General features: G+C 36.8%; 2 protein-coding genes across 4 annotated transcripts; one reads left to right on the top strand and one right to left on the bottom strand.

Moving 5' to 3' along the window:
• Positions 1-2891: 2891 nt before the first annotated feature.
• On the bottom strand, positions 2892-10216 carry LOC131791450 (histamine H2 receptor-like). Of its 3 annotated transcripts, none has more exons than XM_066172590.1 (2): positions 10005-10216; positions 2892-4715 (listed from the first exon to the last, which is right to left on the bottom strand). In XM_066172590.1, the coding sequence occupies exon 2, from the start codon at positions 4677-4679 to the stop codon at positions 3642-3644; it is 1038 nt and encodes a 345-aa protein (XP_066028687.1). In that variant the 5' UTR covers positions 4680-4715; positions 10005-10216; the 3' UTR covers positions 2892-3641. The 3 variants fall into 3 exon arrangements, with proteins under 3 accessions (XP_066028687.1, XP_058964784.2, XP_066028688.1); XM_059108801.2 differs by lacking the exon at positions 10005-10216 and adding an exon at positions 6788-7139; XM_066172591.1 differs by lacking the exon at positions 10005-10216 and adding an exon at positions 6248-6255.
• A 156-nt stretch (positions 10217-10372) lies between these two features.
• On the top strand, positions 10373-14105 carry LOC131791377 (steroid 17-alpha-hydroxylase/17,20 lyase-like). The gene is made up of 3 exons (XM_059108708.2): positions 10373-11009; positions 11533-11690; positions 12381-14105. The coding sequence occupies exons 1-3, from the start codon at positions 10813-10815 to the stop codon at positions 13556-13558; spliced, it is 1533 nt and encodes a 510-aa protein (XP_058964691.2). The 5' UTR covers positions 10373-10812; the 3' UTR covers positions 13559-14105.
• Positions 14106-16569: the final 2464 nt, after the last annotated feature.

The following is a 16569-nucleotide window of genomic DNA, read 5'->3' on the forward strand; positions in this document are numbered from 1 at the left end:
GAGTAAGAAAGTCTTTATAGAAGTTTTAAATTTTAAAATATCATTTTTACGTATGGGTTCTGGCAGTGAGTTTCAAGTTGTAAGTGCTGCAAATGAGAACGATCTACAGCCATATTTCTTCAATTTTGCTAATGACATTGTCAGGAGCCTGACAACATACAAAAATACCCTGTGAAAATGATAATTTTATGCATCCTCTCCTTTTTATTCTTATATTCTTTTTTAAATTAATTATATAATTTCGTAAATATCTTATACAATTAAAACGAAAAGGCAGAAATCGGAGACAAAATTTTATGAACACCTAATGATTGGAGAGTACGGAATTACTGACCACTTCACCGAGAAGTGTATGTTTCATCGTCAGCATAACATTCATTGAACTCGCTGTGCTGCAAAAGGGAGAGTATAATGACATAGAAACTCAAGCGATCTGTTAAAAGAGGAAGTTCCCCAAGCTTTCCTGCTTTGTGTTATTCAGTAATTTTCAATGACGATCGAAGTTGTTATGAAATACGACATGCCTAGTTGCAAGAAGTAGTATTTTTTTGTCATTTCCATATACGGTATTCCTTTAGGTTTGGTCTCGATCGATGCCGCGACGTCGACGTCTTCCTTGTTTGCCGTTATTTCATGTTAGATTAAACCACAGAAACATAGCGTTTTAGTATCATACGACTTGCTTTTTAAATAAATGAATTATTTACTTGGTAAGTTGTTGTCGAAACCTTCTTAACTTGCCGATGGAAGCGATCTACTTATAACCATAATGGAGATGAGGTTTCGTGTTTCATGACGTGTTTCTTTGTCACTAGAATGGCAAAAAGAGAGAGCGCAGTATAGAAGGGTTATACGTTTTTTGGGAACTGCCAATTTTTAGACATCCTAAAGAAGTAAAAAGTTTAATTCTCCCTACAAAAATCTGTATCTGCGCTTTTAGTCCATTGGTGGAACTGACGACCATAGAGTTCCTGTCTTGACACTGCCATGTAATTACTTTAAGCAAAACACAATCCTCTCTAGATTTCATCATTCAGCGAATGGTGAATATTTTCTTAGTTGACAGGGCAGAGTTTTGTAAAATCAAATAAGAACGTAATTTATATTACTCTTGAAAAAAAGTCGATTAAAAGAGTCTCACTGATTTGAATACAATTCCGAGATTTACCTCACGCCGTCTTATTAGGTCACCACAACAACTTAAGCAGCTAACTTTTGATGGGCATAAAAATTAAAAAAATAATTTATTTCTTTCTATTGAAACATTTGTCTTGAAATTGCAGTAAGCAAGAAATACACTGACCTTTTCGTGGACCTTATCCCCAAATGAAAACAAAATCAGCAACAACGAGATTACGAAAAGAGTCCAGTACACAAAGGCTATGATAGAAATGCGGCTGGCCTCGCCTCGCGTAAGCTGATAGCTGTTGACGCAAATTAATGTTGCATCCAATGTGATAATGACACAGAGGAGCGGCGAAAATACGGCGCTGGCCAAGTCCACAATCTCACATAGCTTCACGTGTTCTTTACGCAGGTACGAGATGGTGAAATTGTGTATAGATTCGTTCTCGAGTTTATTCTCTAAGGTCGAGAACATCTTCTCCAGAAGCATGCAAGTGACGCAAAACATCAAAACGGGTAAGACCATGGCGAAGGAATAGAAAAATGGCATTACTACCTCGGCAACTCGAACGAATTTATGCGCAAACTGTTGCCATGGTGGGAAAGCAGAGATCACCCCACCGGAATACATGCTAAAAAGGCCAATGATGACGGTATTGGCAACTGCTGCGGAGCAAGCAAATATGAGGCCTTTCACTGCCTTCGCTTTAATACCCTTGAGCTCGGGCTCTGTCTCTACAAAACTGGAGAGAAATTGGGAAAATCTCGATCGCTTGTTCTTATAAAGAGGCATCATGACCCAGCAAATAGTTGCGCCACTCGCACATTGCAGATACCACACAACGATCTGCAGTAAGAAGATAAACCTGCTCATGTCCTTCAAACCGATGTGGCAGTGACTTATTACGGCGAATACAATCAGCATATGCTGGCTCACAATGACGAGAGCGCTGTAGAAACGCGAAAGGTTCCATGTACTCTGCTTATTGTCATCAGTGACTGCCGTCGGACCAAAGAAGTGTCCGGTAAGTTTCATGGCTGTCAAAATTGGGCGTAAGATCTCCGATAACTGTTTACGAGTATTCACCGTCTCGTTTCCTTGACATTGTACAGGAGGGACGTTTACGCCACTGTCAATTACATTTCTGTCATTGATTTCAAGCACATGAACTGAACGTTGCGGCATGGCGTTGCTCTCCCGATCAAGTGTTTCTCCTTATTCAATGGATTCAATGGATCACGTACTGTTGATGTTACTACCGTTATTTCCATAACTATCCAAGCAGGTGAAGCTTTCCAACAATGACTAAAGGGAGCTGGGAGATTGCGAAATCCTGAAATTCTTTGAGATGTAATTAATAATACATTATTTCAGCCATGTAATCAGCGCCCTTGAATATGTCTTGTTTTTATAAACCCATGCTGAGTTCAGATTGAATTCATACTTGCAGTAATTTACTCTGCATTGCTTCTTCGCCTTAGTCAACCGATTTCTTCACCGTGTAAGGAGTCAAGCAACAGAACTTACAGATACATGGCGAAATAAGATCATGGTTTCCTTTTTCCTTGTTTTCGGCAGAAATTAATACCTTTATGCAATGCCATATATATAGATGAAAGCTCTTTAAAATAATCATCCCACAGGGCTGATTTTGAAAACAGTATTTTGAAATTCATTACAGAGTAGTTTAAATCCCCAATACATGAATCATCAAATTTTGCCATCAATTCAACAGCCCTCAGTTTAATCTTTCTCTTTATTTCCTTATTGATATACACTAAATGAAACTCTCTGCTAATATTTGCCAATCGATGGCGCTTACGATAAATGTCAGTCAAAAATTGGCCGAATAGAAAAGCAATTTTATGGGGAAAAAACAATCCCCTGTCTTGTACGGTTATTTCTTTCATTGAAATTCTTTGGAAATTCCCATGGAGTTATTCAATGCACTCCTGTTGACATTAAATTTATCAGTACTTCTTTCCTTCTTTATTTTGTGAATTTCGTAAAAGATGAAAGGTAAAGTTTATGATTTCATTCACTTTCAACTCTAGCAGGATATCAATTATTTCAGAAATAAACGTTTCTGCAGAACAAATTCCTCCAATTTAATGAAGTAAGAGTATCTTTGTTTTTTTGTTAATTTTTAAATTGTGATCAGAACATTTGGCCATAATAGGAAAAAGGAATCGATAAAGCGCATAGCAAGACTAGTTAAAAAATTACAGGGAAAAATCACTGAGTAGGTCTGCAGCTGTTGGTATTGGGTCGAATCCATTGAATAACTCGCCTTCCCGTGTGTAGAGTCTTCTTCGAAAATCAATGTGTTTAGTGGTTACTATTAGCAACTTAGAATTTCGACTTAGAACCAAGACTCCTTGCTGTGGCATACATACACAAAGTCGAACCGGCATACTTAATGATCTAAATCAACAGTGCATGGATGTCTCTCTTTTTTTTAGTTAAGATGTATTCCAAGAGATTACAAATTCTATTGAAAGAGTTCATTTTGCAGTCAGTTGTACGTGTCAGCACTTTGACGTTTACTGTTATTTTCTTGTTCCTTTTGAATATTCCAGACTCTCATTAAGCAGCTGCCACGAAAAGAGAACATTTCGCAATATCCCGCACGAAAGGATCTGTTAAGTACCCCGTATATGACCGGGTTGATTGCAGCACTTATGGAAACCAAGAAGACATTAATGAGATACACTTTCCTTGGTAAGGAGTGATTTCCTGTTACAGCATCAGTAAATTCGATAATGAAAACAGGAAGCCAGCACAAAGTGAAGCCTAACACCATGGCAAATAACGTTTTGGTGATGTTTATTTCTTCAACGCTCAGTCTTAAGTTTGTGGTGGTGATTGAGGAAAAGCGTTGTCGATGCTCTCGTACTTTCAAAAACACTTTAGTGTAGCAGAAAGTTATCACGGCAAATGGAAAAACGACATTGACCAGCCCCAGGATGCCGGTGTAAATCTTATCTGTGGCGGGATGATAGAATTCTAATACGCAGGTAATCTTGCCAGAATGGAAATGAAAATAACCCCAGCCTGTAGCAAGAGGTAAGCCAAGGAAAAATGCGGCTGAGGAAACTACAGCCAGAACGGAGAAACCGACGAAATTCTTTTTGAAAATCTTGCGGAATAACCACGGCTTCACCACTCGGCAGTACCGATTAAAGGCTAGCAACGCTATGGTCTGCAGTGACACGAATGCCAAGAAAAGCACAGCAAAGCCATGAAATCCACACACTACTCCCCCGTATCTCCATTCACCCACTAGCAATACTCCCCAGACGAGAGGCATGCAAAATGCTGCCATAAAAACGTCCGATATGGCAAGCGCAAAAATATATAGATAGGTAACGCTTCGTAAATTTGGATTTTTGTAGAAGATAAAGCAGACAAGAATGTTGCCTAGCAAAGCCATCAGGTTGATTATCACATAAACTGTTGTCTCTGTAATAAACTCGGCTGTGTTTCTTGCTGCCAATATAGCTCGGAGTTCATCATATGGATTTTCTTCAGCCGATGTACCGTTGGTTATCATTTTTCTAGCTGGCTGCCTCCTTTCTCGAGAACGATACTATTGAAGGAGAACAAGAAATGAACGTTACCGTCAAAGTGATGAATATAAATACAAAGGAACCATACTCGGAAATATGATCGATCCAAAATGATAACGATGAAAAATATCAACAAAGACAGGGTCATCTCTAACACGCATGTCTTTGCAATAAGGTAAGCGCACGAAAAACTTGTCAAATTGCTCTAATCATTCATAAAAAATGCTTTCTAGGATAGACTAATTCTTGAATGAATTGCAAAAGTCCAATACAACTGCTCGTTGGTACGGAGGATTAAGTCAAATCTCGGCTATTGATCATTTGAAATGACGTGCAAATGATCTAAATGATTATCAACCTTATGACAGTTGCAGAATTAATGAGGAATGACCCATTAGAGGTCCCATTACAGTCCTAGTAATAAGTGAAATGATCTCCTTATCTCCATCAGTACTCAAATTACCGTTTCTCTCTCAACATAGTGCATTTTTCTCATTTCTTTTAGCCCTTTCGAATAAGAGAAAAGAAGAAAGAAAAGCAAAGAAAAAGAGAAGTGGTAAATATGCACTCGATCTGCAGGCGCTAAACCAAATGCATTTTTATGTCGTATTAGTTTCATTTGTTCAAATTTGTATCCGCTGTGGTTTGCTGAAGAAGTCACTATGAAAGTAATCACTCTCGACTGCGATTCGCATGCAATTACTTCAAGTTCACGTTACAGTACCACGTTCCCTAATTTGTTCATATTTGTTTAGTGAAAAATTTTAGCTTTCTCAGGTTTGTTGTCGAAGAGTCATTAAAGTTAAAATTGACTGAAAAAAGTTTAATTTCGACCCTTTTCATGTAAAATGTTTTGAACAAAATCATCGGCGACTCCCTTCATTTTTTGACGACAAAAAAAAAAAAAAAAATGAAATAAAATAAAACAAAACAAAGAAATTACAATAGATTCTCCCGACAACAAGATAAATAAAGAATTATTTACTTAATTTTCATTTCCTGACATGACCCAAGTGCACGTAAGTACAGAAAAAAGACTAAAAGACTTTGCTGGCTCCGCTTTCTATACCGAAAATAATAATAATAAAAAAAATCTCCTCAGGCGTCAATTTACGACCAACTGTCGTCTACCATTTAGACACCTACATCCGTTCATAACAAACCTTTCCTGGTGACAAACGTGTGCGAAATTATCCGACCAGTCGCTGGAAACGGCGCCTCGGAAAAATTTTTAACGTGATACAGCGATATCATTGCTTTATCTGTTATATTTAAAGTAGTTTTATAGTATATTATCAGTTTGTAAACGGATTAAATGAAAAAGCATATAGCTGAATCATAAAGGGTACATCGTCTGAAACATTTTTTTTATTTATGCTATACCATATTTCCTATTTACTTAAGCGCACGAAAACCGAGATATATTTAAATTGCTTCCCTTGCTTTCTTTAAGCGGACATAACTGGAGTGAAAATTATAAAAACGAGAAATAATCAAACAAAGGAATTAATGGCCCTCTGAGTACTGAACTTAGTAAGATTTTCGTGTTTACCTCTATGTTGTAAGAAGGTGGAAAACTTCTGCGTCGTTTTATAGTGGTGTTATACCAATGTTTCTATTGATCCAACAATAGTGTAATAACGAAAAAAAAAATCAATATTGTATTTCCTACCAGTTAGATGGATATGTAAAGTTAGTCTTCAAAGTTTCATACCAAATGGCTTAAAGAAACCTAACAACTGAAGATAATTTGACCAAAGACAAACTTTACTACAGGAAAAGCCCTGCTTTCTTCCTAAACACACCTTTGAAATTAGTCAATATTTCTCATTTCGATTCTTCATTCGGTCAGAGTGTGTTCTTTTAATCTAGCTTAGAAATTAAATATTATGTTTAAACAGCAAAGCTTAAAGAATCAACCGAAAAAAAAAATTTCCAATGGGCCTGTCACTTCAACCTTAGCTCTAAGGATTGACAGCGTATAAAACGCTTCATTAATAGTGACAATATGCGTTTAGATTTTCTTTCAGCTTTCCGACTACTGAAATTATTGTGTCGATGGAGATGATACAGAAGTACCTCAGAACTGTACCTGAATAACCAAGAGCTTGTTGTCCACGAATTCTCTGAGGCCCAATCGAAGGAAACAGACCTCACACGAGGCCGACAAGAATCACAAGTGGGGTAAACTATTTTTATAGTTCCTCAACGCAGGTTACGTGTTTTTTTCCATGCAAACTGCAAATGTAATTGTAGAAAGCAAATACAAGGAAGATATTTTAATTGCTTTTTGCCTTATTTGCATGTGAGATTTTTTTTTTGCCGAAACCTGTCTTGGAACTTTGCATCAATATTTATTTGTTTACATCTACCTATATTTGTTTGCATCAATATACATTTTTTTCAGCTTTCTCATGTGGGCCACTGTGGGAAATTTATCAGGTAAATAGTAGCTACAACTTCAAGTAGATTAAAAGAAAAGATTCTCAATTTCTTAATCATGGAAATTTCATTTTGGTGTTACGATGACTGAGGCAGGTTTTTCTTCAAAATTTTGTTTTGGCCATTATAACGCCCCAATTGGAATATCACATTAATGGATATTAATCCCGTTGACCACGAAATCGGAAATAGGTATTGGAAAAAAGCAAGAAACTTGCTCCCCTACTGTCATTACAGATTATCAGGATGGGTTTAAAAACAGGAATTTAATATCAAGTTTCGAATAATCAATTATATCACACCACCTCACGTCAGTTTTTTATCAGTACAAACTAATTCACTCCTGAAAAGTGATATTTCAAAAGGAAGATCACTTATACTTTAATCGTCTCTGTGATTAGCACAGGTGGAAGTCCAAAAATTATTTCCAATAAGCTGTACTGCAATTAGACCTCGCGGGTGTTAACAAACCTCCTAGTCGTCCTTCCTATTATTTCTTTTGAACGTACAAAATATGTCTAAATTGTACCGAAATGTGAGGATAACGAAAAAGCAAAAGATAAAAGGAAGGTAAAAACAAAAACGAAAAAAACAAAACAAAAAACACGCACAAAAAAGAAAGAAAGATAGCAAAAATGAGCTCACAAGTTTTATCCTAGCTAGGAAACAATGAAGCTCACGTCAACGAGATTGAGTCTGTTGAACTCCTATTTGAGAAAAAAAAAACAATTAAAAGTTTTAGGAATTCTTATTAATTACCAGAGAGAATTAACCCATGGATTTTGAAATGAACGGAAATGAGAGTTAGCCGATTTCACCTTGGTCTACAATCATGCAAGTTCAACTGATAATAACTTTGCCGAAAAATCAATTTGTTGTAACCATGGCTATAATTTAAGTGATGTAATTAAATGATATCCAACATATAGTATGCATTGGTGCAATCGTGTCCGTGCACGATACAAATTTGAAATGCCGAAGCAGGCGCGTAAATTGCTCGATATCGAGACAAATGGATTTAATCATTTATGATGAAAAAAAAAAATTAAAAAAAAAAAAAATTAATAAGAAGATAAAAAAGTAGGGAAGGCGAAAAATTTCCTTGAATTTTTTGCTTGTTGCGTTAACTAAATTTTATTGCCGGAGGAAAATAGTAAAGCCACTAGATGAATATATTCAAATAACAAAAAAATCATTTGGGATTTTCAAGTTCTGAAAATGTTCGTTGGCATAAGCGACTCTCTAGAAACTATATAGCAATGATATCTAGAGTTTTTACATGAAGCAGAGTAGAGCAAATGAAAAGGTTTAGAAAAACAGCATGAAGTTAAGTATGTTTTAAATCTAAACCCAATCAATCGATCGCACAAAACAACTTAAGACGAAAAAAATGGAAATTTACCACTCGTATTGTTGAACTCCGAAGCTCATATAAAATGTATTTTCTGTTGTCATCATCATAGGCCTTCGAGGTCCATTAAAGATTGAAAATACTTCTCTCAGTATAAGACAACCGTTTTATTTTATTTTTTCCCAGAAAAAAACTTCACGTACGGGTGCTACAGTTAACAAGTTTTCACCTCAGCGGGATTCAATAATATGATCGATGTTTGCGTATACCGAGTGGCGAGGCAAAGAGGTAAATATTCGCCGACACTGGGGTGACTATTGTTTTAGAACATACCAGACAGAAACCAAAAACTTTGTATTTATAAGTATACGAAAAAGCGGTCGGAAATTAATCTCTTGATGCGCGATTTTTTCTCTTGGGTTGCACAGAGTGATACTTGCTAATCACTTCCGAACCAGTCAATCAGCACGCCCGAAAAGCACTATTCACTTGTATCTGTGTGGTAAACACGTATAACAAGTTAGGATATTAGCAACATCTTACCTATCAACAAATATTATTTCGGTTCTATTTTTCAAACTACTCGTAAATTACACTTCACTCTCCCCAAACGAACTCTTCTGATCGTGAACCACATTGTTAAAAGCCGTTTTGCTCCCCACTCGAATACTGCGATGAAACTCATGTAACTGCCTGCGGCCACTCTATTGAGCGTACACCTCCTGTAAGACAAACTACGCTTTATCGTGTTGTTGCCATATAATTCCTTTCCCACCAGAACCAACCGGGAAAGAATCCATCATCATCATTGCTATTCGTTTGCTAAACAAAACACGACTGTCACGTTAGTGCAGCTTGCAGTGAAAACAAAACTGGTGACCTTGAATTCATGTTATCACAAACTTTTTGACATATGTCTTAGCCCGACGCCGAAAAATAACATTACTTTTACCAAAAGGTTTACGTCATTAAAATGGATAATCGTCTCAATCAAAAGATTAAGTAGCCTACTCTTTCTATGGAAAGTAAATTTAAAATAACAGAAACATTCCTTTCAAAGTAATTGCGTATGTTTTAAACACGTACAACGTTTAACGCCAGCTAAACTGGACTAAATGATATATGGTTGAAAGGAACACAATGGGCATTCAAGGCTGCCTAGAACTACCGCGATGTTTCTTAAGAGGCTTTTTATACAGCTCTTACTCTACTGTCAAGTTAACGCAGCCGAGACCATTTTGCTAGAAAATGTTTCATTTAGTTCACCGGCCAGTATGTGTATAGAATCTCGATCTTCATTGTTTTTGCCTCTTAAATAATATTAAGATTTGTAGGCATAGTCTAAACGAAGCAGCAGCTGATCAGTAGGAGACGATCGTGGTCAAAATGAAAGTTTAATGTGAGTCACAAAATGACAAAACACTCACTTGTTACATAAGCTGAGCGAAGAACTAGACAATCAAGAGCTGCTCTTCATGATATACTGTATATAGCAATAAACAACTAGAACACTTACATGTTGGTCTCACAGAATCTTCCCGCGGGTATATAAAGACTCCAGAAGTGTTGCAATTTCCAACTCAACAGAAAATCACACCGTCACAAGTGACATTTAGCGGCTCGGGAAGCACAATCATTTCTCAGTATTTATTTTGCATCATATGACTCTGTAATGTGCTCTAAATATAAACACCAACACTGCTAACTGATAACAGTTTATGTCATTTTGAAATGTACGCCAAATCGGTTAAAAAAATAAAAAAATAAAAAAATAAAAAACTTTGCCAAACCAATGACAAAAGATTTATGTTGTCACCTGACTGAATTGATGGTTAACTGCCGGTTTGATGCTACACTGTGCATTTTTTACATTGTGCATTTTGTGAGGGAGAGGAGACTGAGATACTGGCATGACAAAAGCGAAATCCTGGCGCAAGCCCAGTGGTGGGACTTCTCATTAATACAGTGATATTAGAAGGAACAAATTGTCGCTTGGAGACCGGATAAGGAAAGGTAAACAGTGTGCAGATTGTGTAATAAAGTCAATGATATACTTCTGTGATGTACAAAGCAAACGGTGTGTGACATGCTAATTGTCAACACGTTGCTTGGTTTCCCTTTAACAAAGGCCAATCACTAGGAGATGCAAATTTGGTAAAAAAAATAACTTCGTGCAATGCATACTAAAACAGTGCAACATTGTTTGGTGGGGACTGTTAGTTTACTTCGAGTAAATGCATTCGCTGGTCAAGAGCCACTGATTTGTCCCAACACATTAGGGAATATCTCATTGTTCATTTGCCTCTGCTTGTTGGATTCGGAGTATGGCTCTATTCGCGGAACATCTATGTCTAACAAATGTAGTCTTCGCAGTTCTGCTTGTGTTTATGATTTATCTGTTGGTCGAGTTTTACCAATTCAGAGGAATGCCCCCAGGTCCACGATTAACAAACCTTCCTTTCATCGGAAACCTTTTCAGCTTTGATTTTGATGCGACAACCTTCCAAGATGCCGTCGTCAGGTAAACACTGTTTTTCTGCTGCCCAATAGCAATTAAGGCCCTCAGCATAAGTTTGCAGTAATTAACGTCTTATCGTTTTTGTTTTTGTTTTGTTTTTGAGAATAACCTGAACCAAGCGCAAATGAACTTAAGGCAAAAAGAATTTTCTCTCAAAATGCCGTTGACTTGCTTTCCATCTATATACATTCTAATGGCATGCACAAATTAGCTCACGCCGTGACAATTATGCAGCGCCACGATAATAGCTGGTATGTTGTTAAAGGTTATGCGGTAGAGAGACAAGAGAATTTGGAGTAATATTATATTTACTGTACCATAACTCTATACTTTTATCCATTTTCCTTACAACGCGAAAGCTTCAATAAACAAGTCACGCCTGACCGAGAGAGAGGTTGAAATTAGAGCTATTTCGTTTTAAAAATTCCATCCTTAGACTAAGAATGAATTAATTAGGTTTCAATACTCATAACGATAGGCCTAAAAAGTTATCATTCAAGGATAAATGTTGTTCATATTGTGATAGCTTGCGAAAGAAATATGGAAGACTGTTCTCCCTAAAGCTCGGAAGCTACAAGTTTGTTATCGCCGGTTCAACAGAAGCTGTCCGGGAGGTGCTGGTGACAAAGTCTTCCGAATACGGTGGAAGACCTAAGACCTACAGTTTGAGAACGTTAAGCCTTGGTAAGTATTCTGAGGGATTCTTTAAGGGAGACACATCTGTAAGAATCGTGTCATTAACCTGAGGGGCCAAAATCATTTCATTCTTTGGGTCATATGCAAAATGCCCCTACTATCCTCTATCAAGATCAAGATTAAAAGCACCTGTCCTTTCCTGACTCTCCTCAAGCATATATAACTTGCTGCTTTATTGCAACCTGTTTTTGTTTGGAGAATGTGTCTAGTGTGTCTGTTCGCTTGTTTTTTGTGTCCGTGTGACCGTATTTTATCATCGTTATTATTATTATTATTATTATTATTGTATCAGTTGTCTATTTTATTTTATCTATGTTCATTACTAATAGTTCGCACATGACTGATGTAATTTTAGTACTAGTTAGGGAGCAAGCTCGAAGTCATTAGCCCCATGGTTCCTATGATAGGAGCTGAGTACCTGTAAATTGAGGCGCGACTGGAATGAAGTGGGGCGCACACCTACAGGGGAGCTAATATACCGGATCTTATGTAACCGTTTGCACGATTTTATTCGTTTGAAATAAATTAGTTATTTTGAAACTGAAAACGCAAAACGAAACAATGGTTTCCACATAACCTTCCTCGCAAGGGAAAAAAAATGACAAGCTCATATATAAATATTGCAGATTTTATCTGGCGAAATAAACAAATCTATCGCATTTTGCTTTCGTTCGTTAGGCTTCAAGAACATAGCTTTCACTGACGGCTTGTCGTGGAAAATTCATCGCCGTATCCTTATCTCTGCCCTAAGACAGCACATTTCCAACACAGCCTTCATTGAAGAGAGAGTGACTTACACGGCTTCGAAACTTTTGCGATTTCTTGAGGAACAGCAACAGAAGGACTTTGATCCCGCTGATTTTCTAAACCAGTGTATTGTCGAGGTCCTGGGGCGAATAATATTTGGAAATGATTGGGACCTCAGCGATCCTCAAATTAATGACTTAATCCATAGAAACGAACTCGGTCTAAAAAGCTATAAAGACTTCCAAGCCATGATGTTTCTGGACTTTTTTCCCCTAAGCCAATTATTTCCTTTCAGTTCGCGGAAAAAAATATTCGGCATATTTCTTTCCACTCTGGAGATCATCCGCCTCAAATTGAGAGAACGAATGGTAACTTTCGATCCCCAGGTACCCAGTTCCAATTTGATGGATGCGTTACTGCATGCCCAGAAGGAAGCTATGGAAGAGACCGAGACCAATGAAATCAAGGCTTCCCTTTTCTCTGAAGATCATCTTATTAACACTATACAGGACATGCTAACAGCTGGTTACGAGACTACTGCGCATGCACTGATATTTGCATTAGGCTATTTGGTTCAGTACCCCGATTACCAATATGATATTCAGAAACAACTGGATGACGTCGTTGGTCGACGTCGCATGCCACAATTGGAGGATCGCCCCAGACTGCCTCTTATCCATGCTACCATAATGGAAAGCTTAAGACTGGGTAACGTAGTACCCCAAGCTTTACCACACCGAGCTACACGAGACACCTTCCTGTGTGGTTATAGAGTGCCTAAGGATACTATCGTATATCCAGACACGGAAGCAATACATCTTGATCCTGCTTGCTGGAAGGAGCCGAGGCTCTTCAACCCTTATCGCCATCTCGATAAAGATGGCAATTTGATAACAAATCAGGGAAATTTTTATCCGTTTGGAGCAGGACGCCGTGTGTGTCCAGGCGAGACTCTTGCTAAATTGGAAATGTTTGTTCTCTTGTCTTGGATGCTTCACAAGTTTACGTTTCTTCCTGAGGAAGGCAAGGGCCCACCTACAATAACGCATCGAAGAGCAATCACACAGTATCCAGCTCCTTTTAAGATCAGGGCTATGAAGAGAAACTGAATAAATATCAGCATTTAAAGAGAAAACGTAATATAGGAATATTTAATCAAAATTCCAGTTCAACCTGGAAACAGTGGACAAGAAGAGCCATCCCGTGGATTGCCCACTGCTAAATTTTCAATATTAGTATCACTCCCATTATTCATTAGACAACTAGCTTATGATCTGAACTAATACGAATAGCAATCGTGAGCGAATGATTTAATATCTATAGTATAATCCTATAATTTCCTCAAAGAGTAACGGGGACATATCAATTAAGTTTAATTTCTGTTGTGCAGCCTCGTCAGTAAAGGGTACACTCGCAAAAAGGGGAAAGGTGTCAATTACTTTTGATCAATACAGTGAGAGCTTTCTTATTCTGTCATCTTTACGTTTCACGACAGAAACAATTCGATTTGTGTCGCTTGAATAGAAACTCGAGGATTATCAGCCCAATGTAGTTGTAATGTATTGCCGAGACAAAGAATACAACTAAGAATTAGCAGTGGGAATTTACCCAAACACAAAATTAATTTGGGAGCCATTAGAACAACATTGCCTTACAAAATATATACAGAACGAAGGAAACTCATCAGCTAGTGGCAAAATCATGTCTCCCCAAATGTTGTAAATAAAAGGTGTTTCCGTACCATTCAGTTCATTCTCGCCCTAAAAGCTTCACTTATTTCTTTGTTCCATCACATGAAGCCACAAGTGGCAACGAACAGATGTTTAAGGCACTGAACAACATATACACCCCAGTTCTAAAGCTAATGAAGTTCTTCGAATCCTATGACGGACATACAAACTTGAAGCAGTTCGAACACATGCCAGCTGCAAAACATATTTTTTTGCAAATATACTGCGGCTCGATGATGTTTCTTTAATTTCTCATCTTTACTTCTTTTTTCTGAGGAATTTCATCCTTTAAAGGTGGAAAGTCACAAACTATCTGAGGTAGTCGAGTTTTCAGACAAGATACTCTCATCGTTTCTCCTCGGAATCATAATCATGTATAAGTTTTTAAAACGTCTTTATTCTAACAGACGACATGGACCCAGTAACCCTTGCAATAACTCTATGCAGGCAACAACAACAACAACAACAGCATTTATTTAAACACGATAAAAAATTCAGCAAAAGCTGATGTGGTCGTGTACGGACAATAAAACTAAATTCCTAACTAAATCCAATAAAACTAAATTCCTAACTAATTATAAGAAGACTAGTGTAAGATTTCTACATATTTTCAACAATAAAAATTCTACATAGTACATCATTATAACATACGTGGCTTAAAAATACACTTGAGTGACTTTTTAAAAGCGTCAACGTCTTGAATTGATCTCATTTGATTTTCCAGAGCGTTCCACCGAGTAATTGACTTGTATGAGCATGATTTCTTGACCATATCGGTCTTAGGTCTAGGTAACTTAAATGTCATTTTCCTCCTGAAGTCGTAGCTACTTACATACTTTTCAAAGTGACGGCTCATAGGACGTGGCAAAAGATTATAATAAGCAAAAGATTATAATAAGCCTAATAAGCCTAGGCGTCTGATTGCAGCAACTGTTTTATTGCTAGTCCTTTATTTTGGATCTAAAGTGAGCGAAAAGGTATATTTCCGTGAAAAACATCTAGTCATCGTTTCATCTGCCATTTAAATTTCAAATAGACTTCGAGACCACTTGATACTATGACATTGGAGTTACGTCAAAATATTCCTTTTTTAATTAAAATACTAAGTATTTTAACAATTTTGTAACCTTCTTTTTCAGATTCATAAGCTGTAATTTGAAAGGAAATGCGAGCAGCGTGTATTTAACGATCAAACAAACAGTCCGTATTCCAAAGCACGAAGAGCTTTTTTATTACTTTTTCAGTTTTTTAAAAATCATTGAATGCAAAATCACTAACCAAAAAAAAAAAAAAAAAAAAAAAATGGTAGATAAAGACGTCGATAATTTGTCGTGAGTTTAAAAAAAAAATTATGAAATTTGATTTCTCCTCTTCGTCGCGGACTACTTATCCGTTCCAAGAGAAATTTACGAATATACCCTGAGGAGAACTTATCAATTTGTAATGGCAATAACTGAATTTGTACCTGACATGCATCAATCATTCATAGCTAGAAGATTAAGCAAAAAGCTCGTAGTCGGCAGGAATCGGTGTTTTGCCTGAGCATAGAGACTCGATCATCAGATTCCTTACCTTTTGGAGTTTTCACGTGGATTCTTTGTGCATCACTCTCAAAGTACCATCCCTAAATACCGAGATGCTTCACAATTACTTGAAAAGTTTTCATTGTATAAATATAACTCATGAACGTGCTTTTCGGAATCCTCCTGCGATTGAGTGCCATACTATTTCTTTCATGTAGGACTAAATATGGAAGAAAAGTGAGAACCTCTCATCGATAACCGCGATCGTATCTCTGAAAAAGAGTTACGTCCATAAAGAATAATTTGCAATTTAAAAAAGAAAAAAGAAGAGGAAAAAAGTAATTATGCAAAACAAATATTAATTTTTTTTCTTTCTTTTCTTTTTTTCTTTTAATGATGGTTCTTAAATTTTGCAGTGCATATTATAACTAAACCGAATTTTAATGTCGGGAGAAAAATGAATATAATAAATGTCTCCCGAAGACACTTTACAGGCCTAAGTTAACTGAAATCATCATTACTATATTTGAGCTTGCCATTGACATGTACTTATCATTTATTGGCAAGAAAATTAAAAAAAGACAGCATGTGGTGTGAGGAACACTTAAAACAAAACTTAACAATCTCATATAAAATATTAAAAACTTAAGGTCTCTTTCTTTATGTAAGGGTTAATATTATAAACTTGTCGAAAGGTTTGAACACAAAATATAAGATGGTGTTCCCCTTGGCGTGAGAAGTGCTTAAAGGAACCTTTTTGCTTTTTTTTGCCGTCATCATCGTTGTTGTTGTTTTTCATTTTTGGTGCACTCTGCTTTCAGCCATGAGTATGAAATATAAGTTGTGTGAGAAAAAGCTAATATTTTG

This window comes from Pocillopora verrucosa, chromosome 9 (genome assembly GCF_036669915.1).
Source record: "Pocillopora verrucosa isolate sample1 chromosome 9, ASM3666991v2, whole genome shotgun sequence".
Lineage (NCBI taxonomy): Eukaryota > Metazoa > Cnidaria > Anthozoa > Scleractinia > Pocilloporidae > Pocillopora > Pocillopora verrucosa.